Source organism: Ambystoma mexicanum, chromosome 7p (assembly GCF_040938575.1).
Source record: "Ambystoma mexicanum isolate Mex_15411 chromosome 7p, UKY_AmexF1_1, whole genome shotgun sequence".
NCBI classification, from domain to species: Eukaryota; Metazoa; Chordata; class Amphibia; order Caudata; family Ambystomatidae; genus Ambystoma; species Ambystoma mexicanum.
Window position 1 is genome coordinate 945362804 of NC_090939.1, and position 20242 is coordinate 945383045.

The 20242-nt window shown below is 46.9% G+C and overlaps 1 protein-coding gene across 2 annotated transcripts in view; it reads left to right on the plus strand.

Annotated features, from left to right (window-relative positions):
• Nucleotides 1–20242, plus strand: part of C7PHXorf58 (chromosome 7p CXorf58 homolog) — a 439812-nt gene that overhangs the window by 94730 nt on the left and 324840 nt on the right. For both annotated transcript variants that reach the window (XM_069637280.1, XM_069637281.1), the window contains exon 3: nt 18027–18126. In XM_069637280.1, coding sequence (XP_069493381.1) covers nt 18027–18126 — 100 coding nt within the window. The remainder of the gene's footprint in view (nt 1–18026; nt 18127–20242) is intronic.

Genomic DNA, 20242 nt, shown 5'->3' on the forward strand with positions numbered 1-20242 from the left:
GAGAGTCACGGATTTGGGAGACTTCGTATTCATCCGAGGCAGAAGTGGGCTGGATCACTAACTTGGGCGAAATTTGCTTCCTAGTATCAGGTACAAAGGAGCGTAAGAGAGAGGAATGAAATACCGGATGGATCCGTCTGACGGTCTTTGGCAACTTTAATCGGTAGGCAACTGGATTGACTCTGGAATCTATTTCAAATGGTCCGATGTACCTGGGAGATAGTTTGGAAGGGCGAACCCAACGGAGCAAGAACCTTGTGGACAGCATAACCTTTGCGCCTATACCCCAAGTAGGCACTTGACTCCGATGTTTATCGGATTGCTTCTTATACCGTCTGCTGGCCTCCTGTAGTCTTTGTTTAGCCATGTCATGAGCTTCCTTGCGCTGTTTGAGTGTAGTCTCCAAAGGCAGGATGTTGGTCTCTTTCCAGATGGTAGGTATGATGGATCGAGGATGGAAACCATACGTACAATAAAAGGAGCTGAGACTCGTAGCGGAATGTACCGCATTATTGTACGCAAACTCAGCGGTAGGAAGCAGGGCTACCCAGTTGTCTTGTTGTTGATTGACAAAGCATCTCAGATACTGTTCCAATGTTCCGTTGAGCCTTTCGGTCTGGCCGTTTGTTTGGGGATGAAATCCTGACGAAAGGATCTCTCCATGCCCAAAAGTTTACACAAGGCCTCCCAGAATCGGGCGGTGTATTGGGTACCTCGATCCGACACGATCTTCTGGGGCAAGCCGTGTAACCGAAAAATATCTTTGAGAAAGACTTCAGCCATGACGGAGGCTGCCGGTAACTTGGACAGCGGAGAGAAATTAGCTAGTTTGGGCTAAGAGTCCACAGTGACCATAATGCATGTACAACCCTGAGAACTAGGCAGTTCAACGATGAAGTCGGTAGATATGGACTTCCAGGGACCTAAAGGGATCAGATCTTGGTGTAATAATCCCAAAGGTCTTTGGGTGGAATGCTTGTTCTGCTGACACACTAAACAGGACTGTACGTAGGTCTGTGTATCAGTCTTCATGTTTGGCCAATGGAAAGAACGTTTAAGCAATTCCAGCGTTCCTCGATGTCCGGCGGTTTTAGAGTCATGACACCATCGAAGAACCTGTTGGTGGAGTCTTTGTGTGGGCAAGAAGAGTCTTCCTTGGACAGCATAGACCATCTTTAAAGCTGACTGGCAGTCTACTAGTATCCAGTGTTGACCCATTCAGAGAGGCTTCTCTCACTTCCTGCATAAAGGACACCAAGGTGATAATTCGGGTGTGTGGGAGCATCATCTCCTTCCTGTAAGTCGAGTTAGTGTCGTCTCAGCGGGACAATGCATCCGCAATCTGGTTCTGGGTACCAGGTATGTAGGTTATGGAAAAATCAAATTGAGCAAAGAAGTGAGCCCATCTGGCTTGCCTGGTGTTGTAACATTCTTGTTGTTTGAGGATTTGTAGATTCTTATGGTCTGTACGTATTTGGAAGGGATGAAGACTCCCTTGGAGTAGATGTCTCCACTCAAGCAAGCCAGTTTCATGGCAAGGAGTTCCCGTTCAATGACAGAATAGTTTTGTTGACTTGAGGTCAAAGTCTTTGAATAGTAAGCCAAAGGATGTTCCCGGCCTTTGTCAGATTTAAGGAGAACAGCACCTACGGCCGCTGCTGAAGCATCGGTCTCCAGGATAAAAGGTCTTAGTTGATTTGGCTGCTTAAGAATGGGTGCTGAACAGAAACTCTGCTTCAAGCTGAGAAAGCTGTTCTCAGCTTCCACTGACCAAATAAAGGGTCTGGAAGATTTCTTTAACAAGGAAGTAATGGGAAGAGTAAGTCGGGAGAACTCTAGAATAAACTTCCTATAGAAATTTGCAAGTCCCAAGAAACGTTGGATTTCTTTGATGGAAGTGGGTGACAGACAGTCTAGTATGGCTTCGACCTTTTTGGGATCCATGGTGATTCCTTGCTCAGATAGAATAAATCCCAGATAGGACAAGGAGGACTGGGCAAAGGTACATTTCTCCGGCTTTACCAGAAGGTAGTGGTGTTGTAATCTGTGTAAAACCTCTTTAACTTGGGGGATATGGTCTTCCTGATTGCGAGAATACACTAGGATATCATCCAAGTAGACCACTGTGTTTTGTCCCAATAGATCCAAAAACAAACGGTCCATGAACCTTTGGAAGATTGAGGGTGCATTAACCAGGCCAAACGGCATCACCTGATATTCATACAGGCCGTAGGGTGTGCGTAAAGCCGTCTTCAATTCGTCCCCCGCTCTGATCCGAAGTAGATGGTAGGCATTCCGTAGATCGAGCTTGCTGAATACTACTGAGCCTTTGAAAGCTTCCAAAATTTCAGAGATGATGGGCATCGGGTAGCGGTCCTTGATGGTCACTTTGTTAAGTCCCCTGTAGTCGATGCACGGCCTCAACTCCTTGCTGTCTCGCTTGGGGATAAAAAACAACGAGGCACCTGCAGGTGATTTAGAAGAGCGGATCAGTCCGTTAGCTAGATTGTCATCGAGGTAACGCCTGAGTACAGCCTTTTCTGACAAAGAGAGTGGATACATCCGTCCGAAAGGAACCAAGGCCTGAGGGACCAGGTCAATACTACAGTCCTCAGGTCTATGCGGAGGAAGTGCAATGGGTACCTGTTCCTGAAATACTTCTGAGTATTCAGAAAAACAACCTGGAATACAATGAATGGAACTGTACTCCGTAGCGCATACCGTCTTCACGGTTTCATGTAATGGTTCCGGTAAACACTCCCTTTGACAGTACTTGGAGTGAAAGCTCATTAGGTTGTTAGTCCAATCCACCGTGGGCTTGTGCTTCCGGAGCCAACCAATTCCCAAGATGACAGGGAAATGAGCAGCACAGATTATGCCAAACAGTATCTGCTCCTTGTGTTGCTGTATAGAGACTTGTACCATCTCGGTGGTGTGGGTTATGAGTTCGGAACATAAGGAGTACCGTCCACCCCTTCAACTTTCTGATCTTCTTTCTTGGCAATTCTGAGTAGACCCACCTTATCTGCCCATAGGGTGTCCAGAAAGTTACCTGCGGCTCCGCAATCCAATAACGCCTGAGTGTCGACCTCTTTATCTCTGAAACGAAGTTTGATTCCTATTACCATCAGTCGCAGGTCTTCGGATGTCTTTGCAGAGGTTACCAAGAGTGTGGTGTAGGAACAAGGGAGAGTCCCTCGGTAGTCTGTCCCATCAACTACCAAGGGCGTTCGTTTCCCGGCCTTCTGGGGGCACATCTCGGCAATCCCTCAATAGATGATTTGCTGAACCGCAATACAAACAGAGATTCTCATCTCGTCTCCTTTTCTTCTCTTCGGCGGTCAATGGAGGTCTGGTGGTACCGATTTGCATGGGTTCATCTCAGGCATTCGGGTAGCACGTGAGGAAGCAGGATTGAGTGTCCGGGAATGAGGTAGAGCTACGACTCTTCTTCCTTTCGTTCTTCCGTTCGGTTAAATGAAAATCAATCCGTAGAACCGCCGCTAGTAGATCCAAGAAGGAGTCAGGACGAGGAATCCTGGCAAGTTCGTCTTTAAGTTCTTCCCGCAATCCTCTGTGGAAAATCGTGTTTTGGGGTTGTTCTTGCCAACCCGCCTCAGTAGCCAATTTCTTGAAGGTGGATATTTAGGAGAGTAGGTCGGAGTTCCCTTGGCGAACATCCAGTAAGTCCTCACTGGCGATGTGGGCACATTCCGTCCGAAGAAAGGTCTGTTTCAGGGGGTATTTAAAAGCAGCGTAATCTTGTAGGACTGGATCGGACTGGGAAACCAAAGGGGTTGCCCATGCCAAGCCGTTCCCGGTTAAATGCGTTATCATAAAACCCACCTTAGCATGGTCTGTGGAAAAGGCATTTTGTCTGAATGTGAAATGTATATTGCAGGCTTCTAGAAATTCCTTTACCTTCCTTTCGGAGCCATCAAACTTCCCTGACACCAGGGGTAAAGGGGGTAGATCCCTAGACTGTTGTTCTCTAGCGGCTACTCTCTGCTGGAGAGCCGCGTTGTCGGTCTTCAGTGTCTGGACCTCAACCTGGAGGTTCTGGACCACTGCCACTAGCTCTTGTAATTGCTGTGGCGTGGCCATGTCTTCACTTTGGTGTTGCAAACTGTCAAGACTATCAGACTGTCTTACTGGATTGACCATGGATTTTGATATGTCCTCCTCACTGCTAGAATTACTGAGCACCCCCAGAGTCCCTTCCTCCTCCTCACCTGATGAGGTAGAATAGTTCAGCTTCTTTCTTCGGAGGTGTCGCGCTGGAGACTTCTTCTTTGTGAGCAGATACGTTCTGCCTCGAAAGGAAGCCACCATGACTCTATATAGAGAAATTCACAATGACTCCTCTCCGCGACAGCCAGATATGTTTCAGGGGAAAAAGCCACTAGTGCATAAAAAACCCCCACGATGCACCGAAGAGGACTGTCGATAGGCTGATCCGATGAGAGGTAACTTGCCGTAACTGAAGCAGAAATCTCCGGAGGAGCACACCAAAGACTGGTGTGAGATGCAAAACACAACTGCCACGAGCGTAGCAGAAGGAGGAGAGGCAGGGAACCAGGAAAAGAAAGGCAAGGTCAAAACGGTAGACTGGAAGCAAGGAAGGAAAAATATTGGAAGTGGGGGAGATGGAAATAAGGCGGACTGAGACTGCAGAAGGAAACACAGAAAATGAGCGCATACAACACGGGAAAGCACAGTTGCAACGCGCTGAGCCGCCGAGTAACGAATGGTGAAATACTCGATGGGTGGCCATGTTGGGAAAAGACTAGACCGCAGGGTAACGTTTCGAGGAAACGTGGCGGAACAGTCTAATGGTGTCGGAGTTTCCACCTCCGCCAGACTCGCCAGCTGCCAGCAGTCGTGACACTTGCAGGGATGGCCTGGCGGAGTCAGACTGGAATGCTTTTATCCGAAGATCTGCCGGCGGTTGAAGGATGCCTGGATCCGCGATGATGCTGGCCGAAGATGGACTCCCGAGTAAGTGTTTGGGCTGGGAGCAGGGATCGGGTAAGGATGCGCTCCGACTGTGGTTGCTGCTGGAATCCGGTAAGGATGCGCTCCGACTGCGGTTGCTGCTGGGATCAGGTAATGATGCGCTCCGACTGCGGTTGCTGTTGGAATCGGGTAAGGATGTGCTTCAGGCGATGGTTATTGCTGGAATCGGGTAAGATGCGCTTCAGGCAGTGGTGAGTGTTACGTTGCTATAAGCAGACTAACGTGAAGCGCTTGATTGCGGGCGGGGCAGGCTTAAATAGCCTGGTCCCAGTCACGCCCATTTTGTTCTGACTTGTGGCCCCACCCTGCCACTCCCGGAAGATGCTACACATGCAGCCCAATGTACTCCTATGGCCATGCCCGACCTGGAGGCACGTGGAGGCCCTGCAGGGGAGAAAATAGCACATGCACCAGAATAAAAAGCGTGCAGAGCACACTTTCTCATGAGCCTGCCGCCAACGCCAGGACTGGGTCCGACTTGACCCTTTATGAAGTGGAGCTTGTGTTCTTGCCCTGTGGCCATGACACTTACTTTGTAGTCTAAGGCATCCCTGGAGGGGCAAGAATTTATTAGATTAGTTCTTGGATCTGTATGTTATCATGAGGGAAACATCATGAGCACCAAGGGATCACTGTTTAAAAAAGAAATATTATTTTCTTGATGGTTACAGCCATGGTGCACATACAATATAACATTTATCACATGATCTAGTGCAGATATACATACGGTTCATACCATTTTCGCAATTACATTGCTCAAGGGATGGGGCTCTCCCCATCATCCTGGGAAGTGTTTCTTTGTTCAGCTAGGAATTAACAGAATGGGTCCCATATGTCTTTGGGTCTATTGGTGGGTGAGACTAGTGCAACAAAACCTTCTTCACATTCGTTGACATATGTCAAATCCCTTAGCCATGCCGGTATGGTTGGTGCAGTTTTAGCTTGCCAGTTTCTCAGGATACCACATTTTCTATTTACACATGCTAGATTAAATAATCTTCGCGTTTTAGTGGGTACCTTACCACTATCACCCAGCAAGTATTTCAATGGAGTTGGGGGAATCGGAATGGCTAGTGTATATCACTAAGGATATCTGCTACCTTATCCCAGAACCTGAGGATGGGTGGGCAAGACCAGTACGTATGAAAATAATCTTCCGTCGTTACCTGGCACTTTAGGCATCCAGCCGACAACTTCTGATTGAATTTCGCTGTTTTTTGGGGGGTAAAATTAGGTGATTCAGAACTTTAAATTGTATTAGTCTCAGATTTGCATTGAGGGACACAGTTTTCACGAGTTGGCAGTATCCGGTCCATTGTGTCGTACCCAGATCTCTTTCCCATATTGCTTTTATGTTATTGTTCATGTCGTTATGGGTCTGCACTGTTTTGTATAATTTGGAGGAACCACATGTGATTATATTTGGTGACATAATATCATTTATAAATGGGTGAGATTCAGGCTCGGAGGGAAAAGACGGCCACTTGTGTCTAAATGCCAACCTCGACCAGTGATGCTGCAGTGCTTTGATAGGTCTGTATCCCAACTTGGCCTGGGCTTATTGTAGCATTACAAATGATCTGTTAGGGAACATGTCCCCGATAGTCGGCTGTTTTTGGGGATTCCATGCTCTCTGCAATGTTGTGTCGTAGGAGGGGGAGATTCCAGGGTAGTGCCAGAGAGGGGATGTGCTAATGTATTGGTCAGAAATTCCAACCCTCTTGAATATTCTGTGCCATGCTTTTATTGTACTTGACATAGTCCGTGTTATTGCCATATGTCCTCGTTAATATTTTCGAGCACATGTCAGTGGGGGAGGCTGCATATTTTTCCACCTGTAGGTGAGCATGTTTTTCATGGTCCATGAACCAGTATTTTGCTTGTTGCGCCTGTGCGGCATTGTAATAAAGTTAAGTCAGGGGTGGCTGTCAAAACCTACTGTTTCCTCCCTCCCTTCCTCCTCACCTGAGACCTCCAGTGACTCCTCTTCAGGGGTCGTCTTCTTCTTGGAGCTCTTCTGAAGAGGGTTTCCTTTCTTTTCCTTCCTTTGAAGAAGATAGGGTCTCTCTCCCCAGGATGCCACCCTGTCGGTCACGTGCTCCCCAACAGGGTGGTCTCCCCGGCAGCTAGCCCAAAATTACAGGGAAAAGCCTCCAGGCATAAAAACCCTGTGAGTCTTAAGGAGATTGCTGATTGTGTCAATGAAGACGAGAGTCTGTTCCTTAATGAAAACTTCCATAAGTAGGTCCCAAGGCACTTGGAAATCTGACTGCTGGTTTCCACCCTGACAGGGCAGAAGGAATCCAGAACGAATGTTGGAAAGGCACACAGTACCGGAGGCTGGGGACCGAAAGAACAGCCGATGGCAAACAAGCGGAGATGCCAAGAAAGAAAGAAACAGCGGAAGCTAGGAGCAAGCAGGGAACCAGGTAAGCAAAGAAGGAACGGAATGCTCGAAACGAAAGGGGAAAGAGGAAAAAGAAAAGGAAGGAGCCGGATGGCCAACAGGAGGAAAACCGAGAGAGAGGGAAAACAAAAGGCAACGCGAGATACGGATGTGTATCCCAGACACGAAGAGGAGCAGAAAAGAGAAAGAGCGGAGGAGGAACAGAGCAAGATCAAGGGGTAGACGCAGGAAGCTGAGAAAAAACAGCTACGGCAAGGGAAACGAAGAGAGAGCATGTAGCACAGAGAAATCTGAGTTGCAACGGGCATAGGCGAAGCTGTGTTGTGTGTTTATTCGCTGGCGGTGGCCATTTTGGAAATAAACTAGACCGCTGCTAAAGAATGTGCTAAGAACGTGATGCAACTGATAATGGTGCCGCCAACTTCCCCATAGTTTCCAGGACGGCATGACAGCGGCAAGGTGGCCCGTGTCATATCTATCCGTTAGTTTAGCCCAACTCATTCTGTTCGCACCCCACCCCAGACAAAGCTGGTAGCCTTTGAGCGAAGCTTAGTGAAAAAAGCTTTCCCCAGCCATTTTGGGATGTTACTAAACAAGTAGATCAATTTAGTGACCACTATCATTTTCAATAATGCAATTCGGCCATATGTCGATACTAGTAGATTGTTCCATATTTTGAGTTTTGTTAATAATTGGGTCATGTATGGTTCGTAATTTGTTGCGTAAAGGGTATGGTGGGCCGTAGCCACGGTCACTCCCAAATATCTGGCCGAGCAGGGGGACCAACGGAAGCCCATCATGGTGTCCAACTGTGCTGCCCCTCAATAGTATTATTTCAGATTTAGCTGTATTAATTTTATACACTGAATATTTGGGGAATTCCTTAATGTCTTGCATAATAGGGCCTAGATTGACCTCTGGATAGTAATGTGTCATCTGCGTATAACGATATGAGTTGTGGAGGGCCCCTAATCCGGACACCACGATCCGAGTGTCTGTAACGTATTAATGCTGCCAAATATTCAGTGGTGAGAGCAAAGATGAGGAGGGACAATGGACAGCCCTGCCGTGTGCCCCTATGCAACGGGAATATGGATAAGCTGGTGTGATTTGTCCTGACCATGGTGCAAGGGTCTTTATATAGGAGCTTGATGAACCTTTAGAACTGAGAACCAAATCCAAATAGTTTCAGAAGAGCTAGCATATATTTCCATGACACTGAGTCGAACGCTGTCTCGGCGTCGAGGGAGACTGCAACCACTTTGGCTCTGGGATCCAACTGAGAAATGATTACAAATAGTCTGCACAGGTTTAAGGTAGTGGATCCTGGTCAGGATAAATCCTGATTGGTCTGGATGTACCAATTGGGACATGTGGGGTAGCAGTTGGTTTGCTATAGCTTTGGTGAACACTTTGGTATCTGCATTAATCAATGAGACTGGGCGATAATGATGGGGGAGAGATCCGACAGCTGTAGCTTCGTCCCATATCGGTAATAGTTTTAGAGATAGTTCTGCCAGGTAGCATTTGTAGCAATTAATTGGGATCCCATCTGTCCTAGGAGCCTTCCCCGAGGCCACATCCTTTATTGCTTGTCCTATCTCTGTTATTGTCACGGGGCTCTCGAGCGACTCACTGGTATGTGGTGCAAGTCTGGGAAAAGGGACCTGGTTTATGTACTGAATAAGATCATGTACTGTGACAGTGTCAGTATTTCTGTACAAATATGCATAAAAGTCCAAAAATACTGCATTGATCGCCCTTTCTTCCATGTGAATTTCCCCCATCATTCCCACATACACTAGTAATGAGATGAGTGTTACTTTCGTTTTTAACCAGCTTTGCTAGTAGCTTACTCGCTTTGTTACCTTCCCCATATCTTCTGCCCCTAGTAGGGGTGGTGATGGATAGGATCGCTCTGTCAGCCAACCTACTAAACTGTCTGTTTTAATTGCACTTGCAGTGGCGCCAGCATAGCGTCCCCATGCGTTGGTGCATGTGCGTTTTCCATTGATCGTAATCGTAATTGGTTTTCGGTAAGTTGTAATTATGATCGTATAGCTCGCAACAACCCGTCTGCTAGTGATATGTGGCCCTGTAGCGGGCGGAATATTCGTGGAGGTCAATTCTTAATGGTTCAAGTATTGTGCTGTCATGTAAGAGAGCCAGTGGCATCCTCCACAATGTCGTACCGCGGCTTGGTCGTGTCACTTTAATCTCCAATAATACTGGGGAGTGGTCAGATAAAATGTGTGGGAAAATGCTGCAGTCTGTCGTATGGGGGACATATTCAGGGGAGTATAGCCAGTTGTCGATGCATGAGCCCGAGTCGTGGACCGAGGAGTGGAAAGTGTATTCCTCTCCCCGTGGATGTATTCCTCTCCCCCTGGATGCATTTCTCTCCAAGCATCAACAAGAGGCAAGTATGTCATGCCTTGAAGGATTGTGCGTGCGGCCTTGGGGTGCGTGTGGGGGCTCTTGCAGGTTCTGTCCATTTGTGGGTTAAGGATGGTGTTGAAGTCACCCTTCCACAATATTTTAGTGTCCCCTGCCGAGGATATAAGTTTTATTATTTGCAGGTAAAAATCTGGGTCATTAACATTGCGTACTTATGTATTGACCAGGACAGTAGACTGTCCCCTTATTGTCCCCCATATGATCACATATGGGGACCTCTTAGGCTAGGCACAGATTACTCGACCCACCGTGTCGATTTTGGACTTGGTCATCTGAAAGCCTAGGGAGTGGTGTATGAGGGTCATGACGCCTCTTGATTGCGTCGAGTAATCTGTGCCTAGCCTAAGAGGTCCCCAGTCCCGAGCAAATGAGTTCACTACCTTGTGTGGGGCCTGAGTTTCTTATAATATTAGTATTTGAATGTTATGTCTCTCAGCATAGTTAGAAAAGGTTTAAACAGTCAGACTGCACCACACCAAGGAGTTTAAAAAAAGTACAAGTGACAATGTTTTAATTCATGCGATAAACAGCCTGACACGTGTTTCGAGCATAGCTCTTCCTCTGAGGCACGTGATCTTGTCCAAATTGAACCACAAGTATGTGGAATATACAAGGAACAATTGCTCCTAATCTGGAGTCAAAGCGTAACTTCGTGATCTGCCGAATTTCGGAGTGTGCTTGATTGCACTCCATAATTACTGAACTGCAAGGACAAATTCCTCCCAGGCTCCAAATTGAGCCCTAAAGCCTCTTTGCAGCCACTATCTCGGCCTCCATTGGACCCACGAGGGGCTCCCTATCCAAAATGGCCGCCGGCACCTTCTCGGTGCCCACCTGACTCCAGCGAGCGATTTCATTGGCCAGCCCTTGGATATCTAGGCCAATCACACGCCGGCAGGCGAGCCGGCTCCCCCACCTAAGGATCCTCACACAAGGATCCATACCTGCCTGGAGCCTGCCCGGAGCACACCGGAGCCCGAGCCACAAACCCTGTGCCTTGCTGGTAAGACTCCCTTGACATTGTAAGCACCTGTATCTGATAAAGACTACACTCTCCCCTTGTGTTATCAGACACAGTGACTCACTTCGATCATACAAGATTATTAGTAGCATAGCTACCTCCTTGTAAACTAACTTCTGATTAAGATCGCCTTGACTGTAATGCCCTTTCTGTGCCCACACATATGACACGCATATATTTGCCGTTTATTCTCTGCTATACCCTTCAGTCACAGCTCACCCAGCACCATTGTACTGCCATTGCTGCCACTACTGTGATAACTATGCATATTTATCTGTCACTTTACCACGCATAGTACTAACAGCATATGTTGATGCTGCCCTGACAATATTTGGCTTGCCTAAGCATCTTGTACTCTGTGCTTACTCTGACGCTCAACTATAAATCCAATCTGCCCTCTATGTGCTGTGATAGAGCACCTATGTACTTGCATACTGTGTTTTAGCCATTCCCTGCTGAAATCAAATCTGCCTACTGTTTACCACTGTGCTATTGTGTTGTGCCTTATGGTCACTTAGAGACCACTGTGCTATTGTGTTGTGCCTTATAGTCGCTTAGAGACCACTGTGATATTGTGCCTTATGGTCGCTTAGAGACCACTATGATATTGTGGTGTGCCTTTTGGTCGCTTAAAGACTACTATGCAACTGTGTTGTGCCTAATGGTCGCTTAGAGACCACTGTGCTATTGCGTCGTGCCTTGTGGTCGCTTAGAGACCACTGTGATATTATGTTGTGCCTGCGTGTTGTGTTGTGCCTTATGGTTGCTTAGAGACACCCTCGTACTGACACTACTTGACCTCTAGGTAGCCCTCCTACATTACCTAGCTCGTAACAGATTTCTCTGTGAGCTGCACCGTCAGGCACCTGCCTCATCTAACCCATTAGCATCCCAGCTCTCGCTGTGCTATCTCAACATGTACACCGCCCACACACTGTACATCTTCATAGGTTTAGTTTACATCTTACTTGCTAGTAGTTTTGTCTACATTGTGCCCAAAGGGCAACCCAACAACCATATCATGGAACTAAGGCACACCACCACACACACTACTCCCCCCAAAATGCCCGAGATCATACTCAGGCAGCACAGACTCAGAACACGCACACTCCCTTTAGCATTCATCTCCACACCCATGCAGGTAACACTTAGGAACTCACGCCTAGGTTCACGCACTCACGCTAAGACCTGCCGCCCGCCATACACTATTACCTACAAGCGCCAAAAAAGGGCGCTGACGCTTGCTCCACCCAGAGATCACATGACCAATAAGCCTACTCGCAATACCAAAAAGATCATCCCAATTGCCGACCTCAAGCCACCTCAATTAAAAAAGCTCCAACACCTCAAATGTGCTCTATTAAATGTTCGCTCACTCAACGCCCACGCTTTAGAAGTCAATGATATCATTACCAGCCAAGAACTGGATATGTTAGCCATAACAGAAACATGGTTGCATTCTGCCTCTGGCCCTACTATCAGCCTAGCTGTACCGTCAGGTTACTCGGTCTTAAAACAGGACAGATTAGCTAAAACGGGAGGTGGGGTCACACTAATTTTTAAAGACACCCTAGCCTTAAGACAGACTCCCACCACCGGGGAAGACACCACTGACATCCTCTCAGCCAAACTTACCCTCTCCCCTAAAGACACAGTAAACATTCATGTCATATACAGACCTCCAGGCCCTGTCAATAACTTCACAGGCATAGTCAACCATCTCCTTGGAAAAACATCAAACTAACTTCCAAAACACTGCTTCTAGGAGACCTAAACCTTGGATACAATGACAAACTTGACAAAGCAGCTAGCACTCTCGCCAGAAACCTCACAGATCTAGGATTCACACAGATAGTTAGTGCCCCGACCCATAATAAAGGCCGTATCTTAGATTGGGTGACAGATCACAATTGTGGCTCCACCCTCAACTCTAACACAGCCCTTCCATGGTCTGATCACAACTGCCTTCAATTCTGCATCCCCATATCCTTATACTCCAAACAACTAATATCCGCACCGGCCAAGCGAGGCTAGAAGTGCCAAAAATCTTAAAACAGACAATATACGTTCCTTTCTCAACAACCCCTGCCTAGCACCTCCTTTCTCCTCTGACCACAACATTCTAGCAGAGATCTTCAAAGAAACCCTCACCCATGCCATCAACGCTGCAGCTCCTCTTGAAAACAAAAAAGAAAAAAAATCGTTTCACTCCAACTCATGGTTCACGGAGGACTTATTAAATCTACGCCAATGCAAGCGGCAAGCCTTCAAAATATGGCAGGCCAATCCCTGTGATGCCACCAAAGTAGACTATCTTTGTATTTCTAAAAAATACAAAAGTGCCATATTTAAGGCAAAGTCAGAAACCTACAATAAACGCATCATGGAAGCCAACTCCCACTCAAAAGAGCTTTTTACCATCTTTAAAGAGCTCACCGTCCCCCCAATCTGTACAGATGAGATTGTTAAGGATGAAGCCTGGTGCAATAGCATCCAAACAGCGATGTTAAATAAAATAGACCTTCTTCAAAACAAAATAGCAGAACACTTCAAGGCTCTGCACCCCCAACAGACCATCTCCGTCAATACCTCTAAAGACAAGCACACCTCCAAATTTAATTTCTCTCCAATCACCGAATCAGATGCTCTCCACATCCTCAAACAGCTCAAACCATCTCAATGCAAAGGCGATATATGCCCCCCCAACATCATTAAAGAGTGTGCGGCACCCCTCACACCGATCATCACAGCATTCATTAACGCCTCATTCAAGACGGGCAAAGTCCCTGACAGCCTTAAAGAGGCGTGGGTGCGCCCGCTCTTAAAGAAACCAACCCTGGACCCTGCCCAACCTAACAACTACCGGCCCATTACAACGGTTCCTTTTCTTCTAAAAATCTTAGATAAAGCTGCACACATGCAGATACAGTCCTACCTGGAAAACAACTCTATCTTAGGTAAAAGGCAGTCCGGATTCCGCAAAGGTCATGGCACTGAAACCGCTTTACTAGATCTGAAGAACCAAATTACCCTAATTCCAGATAAAGGCAAGCCGGCCCTTCTGCTACTCCTAGACCCCTCTGCAGCATTTGATTTAGTCGATCATGCCATCCTCACGAACCATCTCACTCAGGCCGCACATTTTTCCGAACAAGCCACAAACTGGATCACCTCCTTCCTCGAAGGAAGAGTAATGAAAGTGTTTTCCAATATAGCTAACGCAGAGCCTACCACCATCAGGTATCGAGTCCCTCAGGGCTCATGTACGGTTCCTACCCTCTATAATCTTTTTACCAAACCTCTCTTCGAAAAACTGGACGCACTTGGGATCACATACACCAACTACGCTGACGATACCCAAGTGCTCCTCCCGCTCACAGGACTCTACCATCAAGACGCAGCCACCCTCCAGAATATATACGCCACCATCCAAGCATGGATGGCCACGAACGGCCTATGTCTTAACGGAGATGAGACCGAAATTCTCATCCTTGGTCAAAAATCCACTCTCACGAACCTCGACCCACTCTACACCAACTTCTGCATAGACAATTGTCATCCCAGTTCTACCATCTGTTAAAACACTAGGAGTCCACATTGACGCCTCACTCTCCATGGACAAGCAAGTCAACTCCATTGTTTCTGCCTCCGCCCTGAGCACTAAGCTCATTAATGCCATCAAACCTTTCCTAACTAAAGATAACTGCCTTTCTATTGCCAGAGCCACCATTGGAGCCAAACTAGATTATTGTAATGCGCTATTGGCTGGCACCTCCAACTCCAATCTCAATAAACTCCAAACAACACAGAATAATACACTAAGAGCAGCTCTCAATATACCAAAAAGGGACCACATCGTGCAGGCCAGAAAGGCAGCACACTGGCTACCTGTCAAAGAGCGCATTACATTCAAAATACTTACCACCGCACACAAATGTATCAACCTGTCTGCACCCTCATACCTGTCTGATACGCTAGCCAGATCTCACTCCACCAGACCAACTAGGCAATGCCACACCAATCAACTTAGGGTCCCACGCATCAAACGAGCTAGAGCAGGTGGAATAAGTTTCCCCTACATTGCCCTTAAGCTATGGAACGCACTACCTAGCACGCTCAGAGCAGAAACCTCTCTCACTGCCTTCCGAAAAAAATTGAAAACCACCTTGTTTAACTAATTCCTCTTCCTTTGTGTCGTTTACTCTTTTCTCCTCCTCTCCTGCAGCTACTACTCTTCTCTTGCAACTAAGTAATGACTTCACTGTATGTACAACACGTCATTTTCATATCTGTAACAAGCGCCACGATGCCCTCCGGGCTGCCTGTGCGCTCAACAAATGCGAATAAATAAATCATGCAGTTGCGGATATAACTGATTATAAGAGCTGCCTTTCGGCTGAGAATGAAACCAAGGAATCATTCTCAGCCGAAAGGCAGCTCTTACAATCAGTTATATCTGCAACTGCATGATCACGAAGTTACGCTTTGACTCCGGATTAGGAGCAATTGTTCCTTGTATATTCCACATACTTGTGGTTCAATTTGGACAAGATCACGTGCCTCAGAGGAAGAGCTATGCTTGAAACACGTGTCAGGCTGTTTATCGCATGAATTAAAAAATTGTACACTTGTACTTTTTTTAACTCCTTGGTGTGGCGCAGTCTGACTGTTTAAACCTTTTCTAACTAGCTTTCACTGTTGGGTGCTGGGCAAGGCACTCACATTCTAACAGTTGACCGCTGCCGGACACCTCCCCTTGAATCCTCGGCGCAAGCGCTGGCATTCTTTGGCCTTGTTTGCCCAATTATCTTGTCTCTCAGCATAGGCATGTGTTTTCCAAGTCTTTAAATGGTTGCTCAAACCCCTAATATTCCATATGAGCAGTCTGATCACGTGATCCGGTCCCACCATCTTCCCGGTGAGCCTTGTATTGAAGTACAGTACCAAGTGTGATCCAAACTTCTATAGCTGTTCACTGCGAGACCGTCAACTTTTCTTTGTACACCTTCCCAACCTCCCTCCCTCCTAATCCCTCCCCCGCCATCCCCACAACGGACAGTGTATACCCCCTCTTGAACCTCCAGTCCTGAAACAGAGGGGAGCAACATGCGACCCCCAACTAGTAGCATTAAACGTTTAACAAGTGAGAGCCGCACTATGTAGCTCAGACGAATTGAAGGACCTTCTATGGTTCAGCACGAAAAGCTTGTGAATCATTGATCTAGAGGACAAACCAAAGTGTAATGTTAGTGTTAGCCGCTGCCCAATATAGGTGATGGCATCTTCCCTGGATTCAAAAAAGTGGGGTCTGCCAGTGTGTTGTATCCTCAGTTTGGCCGGGAACACCATGGCATATGGAATCTTTTGTTCTCTGAGGGCTTTCTCGACCTGATCAAAAGTACATCTGCCTGCTTGTACTCCAGTGGAAAAATCTGGGTATATGAGGATTCTGGTTTCATCGAATTGTAGGGTGCCTTTCTTGCATGCTAGCCATAGTGTCTGGTCTCGGTCCCTGTAATTTAGCAATTAGTGATTGTCCGGGGTGGGGCGCCTGGCTTGGATGGTGGGGCCAAGGACTTGTGCGCTCTCTCCACTAGGAATTGGGCTGAGCAATGTGCCTCTGGGACTATTGCTCGCAGTGCCTCCTCTAAATAAGTTTCCATGGGGACGTTTAGGGACCTCTCAGCCATACCCACCACCCTGATGTTGTTGCGGCGGTACCAGGATTCCAAGTCCTCACATTTAGCACAGACTGCCTTTCTGTTATTTTTGATGCCCTCGATGTCTTTACCATGTACTGACACTGTATCTTCAAGCTCGCCCACCCTGTTTTCCCCTGCAGTGATTCTAGTGCTTTCTTTCTGTAGGTCAGCTCTTATTGAGGCAATGTTATTGCCAATGTCATCCGGCTTGTTGTTAACAGCTGCAAACCCAGCCTGCATTGCCACCGTGTATTGGTCCATGCCCTTGTCGGTAAGTGCCCGATTTGCCGCAGGAGGGTCGTGGGAACCCGCCACATTCATGGTGGAGGGGGCACACCCACGTTCCTGTTCCCTCTGCAGGCCACTCGGGGCTGCAGTCTGTCTTTGGCAGCCACCGGTGGCTATCCGGATATTGCTGAGTGAAGTGAACAGGGATTCGGCGCGACACAGGGGGCCCGCGCAGAGTCGCGCAACCCCAATGAATCTGGTAGCAGCCGCCGCACAGTAAGTGCAATCACTCGGGCGGCACTCCGACCTTTCGGATGTAGCCTGTCTCTCCTTTGGGTGCGCCAAATTCCACGGCAGCTGCGTATTATTCCATTAGGAGTTTCCCTTCGGTGTTCCCGACCAGCACGTTCCACAGCACTGGGATATTCCAAACTCAGTCGGCAAGTGCAAGAACAATACTCTGGACGATCGCTTCAATCCGCAGCGTCTATGGTCCCTCAATCATCAGGATCTTAACATAGGATTTTTATTTATTGCCGAGTCCTGCACTCGGGCAACCATTTTCGCCAGCGCACAACTGCACCCCCCCGCCCCTTAATCCTTCAGATCACCATTTCATTTAATCCATCCTGGCAGTCTTCTTTAGAATTCCTTCTTTAGTTGTAGAGTTTTCTGCAGTATCTTTACGCATTCATCAAACCCTCAACCTCTGTATTTGGACACAAATAAAGACAGTGTGGGGACCATACTTTGTTATTTTGCATCATAGCGCAGAGTTCCCCACACCACTCATTTGGTAGAAAGATTTGTATATCATGACCTTGTCTCTAGTTGGCTATCTCCCACTCTTGTGATGCTGTAAATGCAGCTGAGATCCAATTGGCTATGTTGGTAGAACCCTGTTGTAGGTACAAAACCTTTGACCAAACCTTTTCACCTTTCACAAAACATCACAAGTAGACTGTTCAATCCTGTAAGTGCAGTCATTTTAGGTATTTACAAAACAAGTGTATGGATAAGGAGCCCTTTGAAGGAGGCTTCCACGTTTCCAGTCTTGGAAGAATTATTCAGGTAGTGTACAGTATCTGAATAGAATTGCTTATATCCATACTAGTATCATGTTAAGTAGCTTGTTCACCATGTTCAGTGTGTGCTGCATGAATTGTGGTTCATGATTTTAAAACTTTTGTTTCAGGTCTGAAAAAAGACATGCAGCTGAAACAATTCAGACGGCTTGGCGGTCTCATACAGACAAAAGGCTCTTCAGACTTCTGAAACATGCAGCCTGTGCAGCGGTAGGTGACATTTCAGAAAATTGCTCACAAACCTTTATTTTCAGAAAGTATCTTTTTTTTGTAAACCTTTATTTTAGAAACTTAATAGAATAATGAAACAAAAAAGGAGAACATCCTTCCCTTTAAGAAGAAACCCCATCCCTCCTGACCATTTTCCCTTTCGAAGAATGGATACCTTTCTTCCCTACTTTTCCTCAATTCCTCCCCCACTTTCCCTCATATACTCATTGTAGCTCACCACAATAAAACAACCAAGAGTCAAGTTAGTATGAACGGTGTAGTGCCGAGAGTCTTGTTGGACAAAGCATTTCATCATTGGTATCAGCCAAAATGATCTAGAATTGGTTTCCAGTAAAAACAAAATGGATGAATCGACATATGAAACATGGAATATCTGTTCCATTTTGCTATGGTGCCAGAGTTTGCTAATACATGTGTTGTTATCCCTATGATTCATGTTCTTCCACATTGCTGCAGTTGTTAGTTTGGCTGGCAGCAAGAGATGCCAAGTTAATTTTCAATCTTTTTTTAGATGTTGCTTTTAGGCTCACACATACCTAATAATGAACGCCCCAAATTAGTAATTATGTCAGAATTCATTGCCCTCGCGATTTCTCACCACTAATCTTACAGCTTGGGCAGTGCCACCCTACGTGGAGATTCTCTCCTACTTTACCACAACACTTCCAAAATTCCCCAGGAAGCGTGTAGTCTACCTGGTGTATAATACCCACCCATTCATTCTCTTGTATTGGATTTCTCGATTAGTAGCACATGCAGTATATTTCTTCGCATACCAGAGGGTCTCCAAGTCCATTAATAACATTTTCTTTTCCACTGAATTCTCCATGTGGTTAATCAATTCCATAACTTACCATGTGACGATTCACGTCACTCTCGCCAGAGTGGAGCCTTTTCCTATGAGGCTATGGATAAGAGGCCGCTACCTAATAGTCCCCCCTAGTGGTGGTTAAAAGTGGGAGTACCTCCAAGCGAGAGACTCCCCTTCTGGGGATACGGACTAGAGTCCAGTGTAAGACCTCCCTAAACCCTAATTCCCAGAGGGTATGGCCATATTAATTCCTAACTCCCAACCTGAAACTACCACTGTGGGTTATTTTGAGGTCTCTACTACCTCATCTGTCAGACCAGATAATACTGAGACAAAGGAGACAAAGAAGAACCAAAGAAACATACAGAACAGTAGAAGGGATTACCAAAGAACTGTGATGTGGCCCTTAGGAGGCATGAAGATAACTTAAGAGACATTGACGCTACGCTGGGGGCGGTCCCCGCTATATAAAGTAAAGACCGAGGGAGGACTAAATGTCAAACCTGCACTGCCCAAAGCATTGAGAGTTGGTCTCAGAAGGAGAAGCCGAAAGAAACATGCAATCCGGGCTTAACCCGACTCGCTGCAGAAGCAGGAATAATGCAGCTGTGGAAAGCCCTCTCAGAGGTTGACAGTGTGGTCGATAAAACACGCTGAGACCGCTGCAGCAACGACTCCATAGAGCTGCAAAGACCAAAAAGGAGGAAAGCAGGAATATGCGATTAACGCATGCAGGACCAACAGCAACCTGAGACCCTGGGAAGAACCGGTAGAGCTCCCTAGTGAAAATACAGTAACAGGAGTTGCGAGAAAGCCAGATGGAGTCCAGGGTGCCCAAAGAGTCAAGTATTCCTCAGGACTGAACTCCCTTGTCACAGTGATGATAGCCAGAGAACCAAGAATCAAGTATTCCTCTGGGGTGATCTCCCTCATGTAAGGCTTCAGAAGTAGACGAGGAGCACAAAGGTGGCATGCTTGTTGGAATAAACCTTTGTTTAGCAGAAAAATAAGGAAGAACCCCATCTGTCCCCATAACTAAGAGGGGTTTACCTGCCTCAAATCAAACTAAGGATAATGTCAGGACGTTCGCCAAAGTCGTCCACTGTCATGTGTCCCAAAACTATTTCCGTCCCTTACACTTCAAAAGAAAACAAAATAATGGGTTATAACCTGATCCCCGAAGGATGGCTCCGTCCTTCTGGATGGTTTTAGGCAGTCTGTAAATGATGGGGAATATCCTTCTTCCCCTGGCCCTCACTAGGCTTTTCTGTAAAGTCCCCACAA